The sequence below is a fragment of the Diabrotica undecimpunctata genome, chromosome 10 (genome assembly GCF_040954645.1).
Source record: "Diabrotica undecimpunctata isolate CICGRU chromosome 10, icDiaUnde3, whole genome shotgun sequence".
NCBI classification, from domain to species: Eukaryota; Metazoa; Arthropoda; class Insecta; order Coleoptera; family Chrysomelidae; genus Diabrotica; species Diabrotica undecimpunctata.
The window spans coordinates 65,331,396-65,341,476 of record NC_092812.1 but is presented as its reverse complement, the minus strand read 5'-3'; the positions used below and the strand labels follow the sequence as shown (position 1 = coordinate 65,341,476).

Here is a 10,081-nt window from a genome sequence, read left to right as displayed (position 1 = left end):
TTTACAGATACTGGAATCCATACTTATGGAACTAGACAAATATACTGAAACACCATGAAATACAAAAAATTCGATAAAACAACATCGACCGCTCTGGCTTCCTCTTAAAAGATAAATACAGCGGTGGTACAATATTGGTATTGGTATTAGTATACTAATTGTAATTTATAGATATTAGAAATCCACTATTCCGTTTGAATTAATTTTTGCTTCGAATTTGGAAAGGAATAGAACTTGAATTTACTATTTCTTAATGTATTTTTACAATTTATAATGCAACATTTGCGAAATCACATTTTCTTGGATGATAATACTTATGAAAGATGCATATTTGCACATATTAAGCATATTCTTTAAAAATGTTTCCATATTAGCGCCAATTCCGTTCATATGTATATGCGCATATTTGTGTTTTCTGTTGCATATATTCCAGTTTCTAGTTATAACTAAATATTTAGCAGTATATTTATTGGACTTGGGCATTATTATTTAAAATTTTCTATATATCTTGTCTTTTTTATTATTAAAATAGACCTGAAAAGAGTTAGCCTCTTTCAACCTAACTATCCATCTTTTAGGTCAAGAATGGATTTTTGTTAACTACTTATCGAAGTTGTAGTTTGCTCATTCACTAGTAGTACCTACCGCCTAAATGAGTGAGTACTATCATTTATTAGTTGTTTTTTTTAATATCTCAAAATTACAAGTGGAGAGAAATACACCTTGCTTCAACTGATTATGCAGGGAAAGATCCAAGGAAAGAGAAGCATAGGGAGGCTTGGAATGTCATGGCTGCGCAACCTGAGAGAGTGGTACGGATGTACATCAAATGAACTTTTCAGATCAGCCGTCTGAAAAGTCCGAATAGCTATGATGATTGCCGACCTTCGCCGCGGAGATGGCACTTGAAGAAGAAGTATCCGACTTGTGAATAATATCAAAATGAATAATTTTTATATATTTTAAATATTATTAAAAAATCGGTTGCCTGTAAAGTCGGTTTTACGGGCGAAGATTTTACGTGACAACGTCTTTTTCTCGATAGAATATTTATTGATATGAATATTATTAAATTGCACAATAGGAACAAGGAATTGAATGAAAATAAGAATTGCACAAATTTTAACTATAGAAATATATTTTGTTTACTAAAACATTGTACATGTAAACTTAAACTTAACTAATTTCTATTTGAGTGATTTTCACCGATTCAACGCGCCTAATTCTCTAGTGCTGCGCGCGCAGCAGACCGATCATGTTTGAGTGGGAGAGAGACGCAAGGCATTCGCCGGTCCGGCGGGCCTCTCTCTCGTTCGGTGACTCATCGTAACAGACGTGAGCGGGCGTTACACTTTTTCATGAGTGACTCCGAGCCACAACCTAATTTAAGACGTTGTCACGTCAAAAATTACTAACGTTTGATAAAATTTTCCAGTTTCGCATTCGTGAGTGCGACTATAGTTTATGGAGGATAACGATATACGTTAGAGGATTCGTGATATAATTCTCAAGAGGAGACAGTATAGTCAATAATGTGGTTATTTGTTACGAATACTTCAACAAGCAAGACTTTTCATAATTTTATCCATGTAAAAGGTAGCTCTAGTGTGAAATAAACGATAGTAAGTGATAACACATTAGTTGTAAAATCTTTGGAACGCTGTGGTGAAAATTGTGTCTTTAATGCCGGTTTGATTTCACAGCGACGATTTCTTTCCGACTAACGAGATTTCGTGAGCAAAGCAATTGTGTGCACGCATCCTAATAGTTGTAGAATCTTGTCATTTCGTAGCCAGTTGTAAAAATAGCATATTTAACTGAAATAACGAACTAAAAAGATTTCCTGATCACCTGTACATTTTATTATTGGGTCGCGTTTTCTTTTGAGGAAAGCTTTATCGTTGAAGCCCATACCTATTGAACTTACTCCACAAAATCTACATATGGCACGTCTATAAAGTTTTATTTGATTTAATAGAGGTATAACCATTCAGCTGTTCCCTTTGTGGCAATAAATAAAAATACAAAATTTATTTTTCAACTCGACGTGTTTTTTATGTTTACAGCCCTATTTCGGCAGGTAGTTGTTGGTCGGGGAAGATAAAAATCTAAATCGGAATAATTATTTCTTTACACAATATATGTTAAAACACATTAGTCATTTCTATTTTTACAAATAAAAATGTTTTCTGTGCTTTTACGAATATAAAACAGAATATAAAATAAAATCAAAAGAGTTTGATTAAAATAGCTTGTATTTTAACATCGGCTATATAATGGAAGATCTTTTGATTTAGTCGTACATTACCGGCAAAAAACAGTGAATAAAATACATAAATCAGGATAATTGTTATTTTAATTTTACAAATTAACACTTTGTCATATCACCCTTGTAGTCGATGACAAGCTGGATTCTCTTGGGCATAAATTGAGCAAGGTTCAAGAAATCTTCTTCTTCCATGGTCACCCACAACCTCTTCAACTCCTCTTTCAGCTGATTTCTGGCATTCCAATTCGTTGATATTGTGATAATTCAAGAACTTTGACACTGTCTTGGCTTTGTGAGCAGGGACATCATCGTGCATAAAGTCACATTCGTGAATTTCCCACAAGATCAATAAATGTTGTTCTAGAACAGTCACATAGTTGCTTGCCCTCATTGTAACATTCTTTGTCAAAAAATACAAACGTGCCCTTCCTTTATTTCCACTAAACGCACCCCATGCCATTACACTTTTAGGATATTTGACGGTTTTAACTGTGAACTTTGAATCGTACCTTGACGCGGTGTTTGGACGACGAACAAATTTGGAGCTTCCTTTTATTAACCTAAACGTACTTTCGTCACTGAACATGACTTTTTTCCATTGTTCAGGTGTCCAATGCTGATACCTTTTACTAAAATCTAATCTTTTTTTCTTCGTTGCTTTTGTAAACAAAGTCTTCTTTGCAGCACGTCGACTTGGTAATGTTAGATCTTTCTGAAACCGGTGACAAATCGTTCTTGTTGAAATGCTTTGAAGGAGACCAGGATGTTTATTTTTGAGTTCTGTGGCAGTTATGGAAGGGTTCAACATTACTTCACGCCTGATAATGGTGTCAGTCCTAGATTATGTTTTTTAGGAGCTCAAGAACGAGGTTTTTTTTCCGGAACAGTCCCTGAAGGCAACGACGTAGCCGACCGTTTTAATTGATAAATTTCCTCTCTTGAAACACCAATATCACGTTCTACGGTAATTACAGAGTCCTCTTTATCTAGTAACGTTAAAGCACGAACTTTCTCCTGTTGTGTGAGTTTCTTTCGTCCCATATTTTTCACTTCAATTAAGAATTTAACGATCCCAAACTTTACGGAGTAAATAAAAAGTTTTTTTTTATTTATTTACGCTGTAACCACAAGGGTTATAGCGAACTAAAAAATATAATACAGGTAAAGTTAGAAAAAATTACAATAATTGATACAGTCCTGAGTCTTTAAGATTATTGTGTTTTGAATGTTCATGTTTTTTCCTAAGGCTTCCTTTATATTATTTGGGATAGTGTGCTTCTTTCTTGCTCCTTCATATGTTTTGCACGGAGTTAGTATATGCTTCACGGAGAGTGTTACTTGACAATTTTCACTCATTGGCGGCACAGTTCGCGTAAAGAGGTGTTTATGTGTAAAGTTACTGTGTCCTAGTCACAAACGTGTTATTCTCACTTGGTCGTGTCAATTCGCTGTGGGTTGGAGCCACGGTTTCACTAATTGTTTGATTTCCTTAAGTTTATTTTGTGATGAACTCCACTTATTTTGCCACGCACTTAACACTTTATATTTTATTTCTGACTTGAAGTCATCCGAAGAAACCTCATTAATAAGAATAAGTTCATCTGCTTCTTCATTTCCTTGTATACCTGAATGTAATGGAACAAACATGAAGTCAACAGTGATATTATTATTTAGAATCTCTATTCTGATTGGATATGTGAGGCAATTGGATAAAAAGAAGTTTAACACTGACTACTCGCACAAAGCCAACTGTGTACAATACAAACACGCAGAATAAACTAAAGAAACTAAGCGGTCAGTAAAAGTAAACTATAATCACGAATTTAGTGATTTCTTTGGCAATGTAAACATTTTTTTTTGTCGGTACTTGCTTATTCCAGTTACTTCATTTTAATCTGAATCAGACTCTGAAAAATAATTGCTGTTTGGGTGGGGGAATTTACTAGAGACTAAGGCCATATAATGTACAAATAATATTGAAAATATGTTACATTTTGAAACTATTCACTTTTGTAATCAGAATAATTGATTTAATCATAATACGTATATCACTGGTCGTAACAACAGTAGTTTTGACTGGGATTCTAAGGTCTCATCAGTAATAAAAATAGCACTTATAACAGAAATTTTTATTAAAAAATGTCTATAATTATTAATAATAATTAAAAAACGCTATAAGTACAATTCCATTATGAGTTGATTGTTAAAAATACTAAAAAGGTGCATTGCATCCAACACATAAAGTTTTTGTACGGCTTTTATTTTTCTTTTGGGAACAACTGAAACATCTTCTTTTAATGTTAATTTGTTATGGAAGGTGATCTCCAATATTTGTCATAAGTTTTTTCATTTTTGGGTGCCTAACTGGGCGACCAGTCACTCTTCTTTTAATTTTGGTTTTGGATCACCCCAAACTTATCAACTGCTCAGCTGCCCAAATAATTAAGAAGAGGAATCGATAGATTTTCTATCTAAATGATAGAGGTATAACTATGGCACATCCAGCACTCGCCACCAGCTTGCCATCTCTCTGTACGCACACACTTTCACCGACAACTTCCACTACCGCTGGAGATGGAACTCTGGTATTGTATAAAACCGTAAAATCGTTGTCGGTATAAAACCGCCGTTTTATACCGACAACGAACCGAGTTCAACCCGGAATGCTGATCTGCTAAGAGCTTCGACCACGGGTCTTTGTATTGATTCATCGTCTCCACAAGTGTTTTCATCTCTGCTGTTTCTAACATCATTTTTGTCCTCTCTGTGTCAGGTCGTGTTTCTACCGCGTATGTCATTATTGGTCTGATGATTGTTTTGTAAATTCTGCCTTTCATTTCTTTCCCGATATTTTTATTTCTCCATATTGTTTCATTCAGGCAACCTACGGCTTTGTTTGCTCTGTTCACTTGATCTTCCACTTCTGTTGCGAGCTTTTTGTAGCTAGATAATGTGATGATTAGATCAGTACTCCATCACTTGTTCTATTATCTGACCTTCCAGCACCAATTTACATCTTAGTAAAATTGCTGTTATAACCATGCATTTTCTTTTTTTTTGGGAAATTAACATGTCAAATTTTCTGGCGGTTATATTAAATGGGTGCAGCATACGTTGTAAATTATTTTCACTTTGAGAGAGTAGTATTGCGTCGTCTGCATAGCAAGTTATTTTAAGTTGTTTTTCTCCATTTGGTATCCTTTTTTAGTTCTTACTTTTTTTATTATTTCTTCCATAATCAGGTTGAACAATAGACGACTCAGAAAATCTCCCTGTCTTCTGTCATTGTCAGCTTCAATATGCTCAGTTAGTTCTTCTTCTACTTTTACTTTTATTGTGTTGTTTTGGTGGATATTTACGATGGTTTTGGTTGTCCCTTAGGGTATCTCTCTTGCGTACAATAAGTGGATAACGTCCTTTAATTTGACCCAGTTGAATGCCTTCTTAAGGTCCATAAAACGATAACACAAAATTAAAATCGATAATGCCAAACATATCCTGGATAAACTGTTTCCTTCATCGACAGGCTCTAGCTGCTAAGGTAGTACCTTCTGATTTAAATGACGTGCTCTAGGAAGTAATAAAAATTGTGAATTCTAGCAAAGGTAAAGCTTTGCAAACCCGGCTATTCAGAATCGTTTATGAAGATATGGGCTTGCTTCATCAAAATCTCCTTTATCACACAGAGGTCAGGTGGCTCTCCAAAGGAAAGGTGATTACAAGAGTTCTGGAACTGAGAGCTAAATTGCTAATCTTCTAAAGAGAAGAAAATATTTTAACAGTTACAGATAAAGTTAAAGCATTTTACGTAAAACTTCGTTTGTGATCAACCTCTCTACAAAACAAAATTTTTGAGTCTTTTCCATGGGTTCAGAAGATTATTGAAGATGCAACCGACCCAAGTTTTGTAGTATCGGCTTACATTCTTAGCATGATATAGAGCTTGCATAATTTACAAGAGCAACTTTTGACATACTTTCCAGACTTGCACGCTGAAGCTGACAATGGGCGTTGATGCATTTTAAACCCTCTTTGGACAAATCAATAGATCTGGCTGATGTTACTACAAAAACGAAAGAATGTTTTCTAGATTTAGCTGCTGATGGAATGCTTAAAATGAAATTTTATTCGCAAGGTGTTGACGTGTTTTGGATGAAAAAAGAACACGAATATCCAGAGCTGGCAAGGAAATCTCTTAAATTATTAGTGCAATTTGCCACTTTATACTATCAAAAATAGCACCACAATTTGATAAATTTTTAAAAAATAGACAAGCACATCCTTCCCACTAAAATTGTGTTTTTTTATGTAAGAATCTCCACTTTTTCTTTCAGCCGGCGACCCCCGAATAAAGCTTCGCGAACCCCCTACGGGTCGGAACCCACAGATTGAAAAACATTGTTCTACACTATAAAACATGTCTTAGAATCTTACGCTACTCGATTTGAATTTATGTGTATTATAGAAGGTTTATAAAGTGATATTAACTAAAAACAAATCAAACAGCTGTTGAATTGAAAATATGCGTTAATTTCTCCGAGCAATTTCATTTGAAAACATATAAATCTAAAATAATCGATGTGTATATATCCTACCCTATCCATAAAAACAAAATAAATCACCACTACCGCTGCCTACATACTTATATCTAATTTAAAAATAATCTAAATAGTTAGCATTATCTAGATAGTTTCAGTCAATTAGGTTGACATGGTGGAAATCGTTCTTATGCGTTCAGTTAGAGGGGTTGGAGTATCATCTATTCATCTACCTCCACCCCTCTTGCTAAAAGCCTTTTGGATATTACATGTTAAAATGAGGGTAAGTAATTCGATTTGTTGACTACGAGTTTACCAGGCCGGACTCGGTTGTTGGGAATATTACAAAATTCGTGAATTGACGAATTACGAATTTGTATGAATTTATTTTCCACGTTTTTACTTTTACTTCTTCGTTAGTATTTATTTTAACCACGAGATTTATGTTTAACACTTGATGGTTGAATATAATATTAAGGTAGAAATCATGAGAAGACACACTATACTGAATACTGGTGCATGTCTGATGAGAGGCAAGCACCTTAAAATTGCAATATAAAATCACTATAATATAAATGTTATTACGTTCTTTTTGGGTTAAGAAATTAAGTGAAGTAAACGTAGTTTAACTAATTTTATTAACTCACTCAACTACAAAAAACTCACTAAATAACAAATATCCCATTAATAATTATAAATACACTAATATTTAATCGCCGACAATCATATAGGTATCACTTACAAAAACACTTCTCTAATTACTGTCTAATTAAAGGAACCGAGTAGTTTATATACACGAACATCTGTTCTAGAGTTCCAGTGAAGGTACGAATGCCGAATCAGCACTTTAATACGAGATTCCAGAAAAGTACACATAAAGAGTTCGAGAACTTTGCTGACAAAGTGCTTAATTCGACTTCTAGAATTACTGTTACGCCAGGGCGGCAATTAGAACGTTGTAACTCATAACATCGCCCCCTTCTTTCAGGCTGTTAGCCCCGAACACTACCCAAGTGGACCAGGTTGATGGATTCTGCCCTTCATAAGGACACAGTGTTTCTCCCGGTGGACTACTTGCCACAAGTATACTACGGCATACTTCGTGGCATCAGTTACACCCTACATACAAGGTCGTTTGTCTTCTTAGTAACCAGGTACGGTCCTTTCCAGGGCCACTGCATTTTGTAACTTAGAGCTTTTCTTCTGGTTGGTTGGTAGAACCAAACTGCATCATCTTCCTTGAAACTAACAGGAGTGGATTTCTAATCTAACCTAACTTTCATCTTGACACTGGTGAGTTGTAGCTTATTCCTGGCATAATCGTGGACCTTAACCAGTCGATACTTTAGGCCGCTGACATACTCGAGGAGTGTCTCTTAGTTCGCTTCTCAGTCTGGTAGATTGCCATGTAAGAGATCAATGGGAAGCTTCATCTCTCGACCAGTCAATAATATTGCTAGAGTGTAACCGGTTGCTACATTTGGAAGCTCCGGTAGGCTAGCAGAAACAGAGACATCAGTTTGTTGTAGTCTCTCTGATTTTCATGGACACACAGGGACAGGTAGTTGTTGATGGTCCGGATACGTCTTTCTACCATGCCGTTGGACTGAAGATGAAGCAGTGTCGTTCTGGTCTTCACTTATGGTGTTTTCGAAAAAATAAGAAACTTTAATTTCGCACACACACACGCATAAAATATACAGGCTGCTTTACGACGAGCTTACACTATCTATATATCGGAAAGTACTTACATGGTATTTATGAAAATTGGTTTAAAAAAATTGTTGGTGATTATAACTTATGACAAACTTAAAGAAAATATTTTGACAGGCATGTCACTTACGATTATATCGGAAAAAAACAACAATTTGGTATTTTAATCGAAAAAACCTTGCATTTTGCAATATTCTTGCATTTTTAGATTCTACGTAAAATTCTAGTTACAATTTGTAAAAGGTACCATAGGTAAAACTTTCAAATTAGGAGTTTTAGCTCTCCACTTTTATGATGGTTAGCAATTGCGGTTAAATAATTTTATAATTTTGCTTCCTGCAACATGCAACAAAAGAAGGCGTGATAAAAAAGTTCTATAAACGCTTGGAACTTCAAGGTCAAAATTTTGAACATTTGGTATAAGTTGTTATAATGTGTGTATGTGGAATTAAAAAAAATGTGTGCTACACTTTTTTAATTTATTTTTAAAAATAACCAAAATGTGTTAAATTCTTTTCAAAAGTATTCTCTTCACGATATTACGGATAACTCAAGGTGGATCTAGATACCTTGTAGCAAATAAAGTATGTTGGTGCATATTCTAGTATATGAACAGTAATTTTACGTAATCTTCCTTGTTATTTTCTAAACGAGACATTTATATCACTTTGTAAAAGTGTCAATAACTTTTTTTTAACTTAATCGTCTTAAAGTCTTTTACTGATTTTCGATAGCCAGAATCTAATAATTGGCGAACATCAATATTAATCCATAATTAATATTGCCACAAAGAACAGAGAAACTATTACTAGCAACAGAAATGGACTTCTGGAGAAGAGCAGCAGGCTTACCAAGAAGAGATCGGATACCAAATAAGAGAATACGAGAAATGATGGGAGTCAAGCATACAATAGTTGATGACATAAAAACAAAACAGTTAATATGGTACGGCCATGTACAGAGAATGCCAGATGACAGGATTCCGAAACAGATTTTGACGTAGACACCACAAGGAAGAAGAAAAAGAGGAAGGCCGAGAAGAAGCTGGAGAAAGGGAATTGAAAACGAACTAGAGGAAAGAGAAATCCCTCCAGGCCTATGGTTAAATAGAGAAGAATGGCGGTTAGGAGTCGGAAGGCGTCGGAGAACGCTGTGAACCGATAGTAGTAGTATTAATTTTGCCAATATCTGAGAGCTGCAATTCATTATTTAAAAGAATTTGAGAAGAGCCGTGTTTTTTAATTTTTGTTGATTAATCAGATAAATCCCAAACGCCCGTTTTTGTCCACTTTGAAGAAATAGCTTCATTCTTTGAGAAGATTAAACATGAAAAACAAAACAAAGAATGTAGTTTATCAAACCAGCACAACCACTAAGTTTTTTAACTTTAAAACAACGTTTAAACTTTTTGTTTCTATGGCACATTCTTGTATAAAGTTTATCTCCGGCCAAGATGATCCATTCTTTTTTATAAGAAGTCGATCTTCAAAACTATTTGCGTTTTTTTTAATAAATTTCACTGAATAAGCATCCTAAACTACTAATATTGTATTTAAGATTT

At 34.6% G+C, this 10,081-nt stretch overlaps 1 protein-coding gene across 1 annotated transcript; it reads right to left on the bottom strand.

Annotated features, from left to right (window-relative positions):
• Positions 1-2,384: 2,384 nt before the first annotated feature.
• LOC140451748 (uncharacterized) lies at positions 2,385-3,077 on the bottom strand. The gene has a single exon (XM_072545594.1). The coding sequence runs from the start codon at positions 3,075-3,077 to the stop codon at positions 2,385-2,387; it is 693 nt and encodes a 230-aa protein (XP_072401695.1).
• Positions 3,078-10,081: the final 7,004 nt, after the last annotated feature.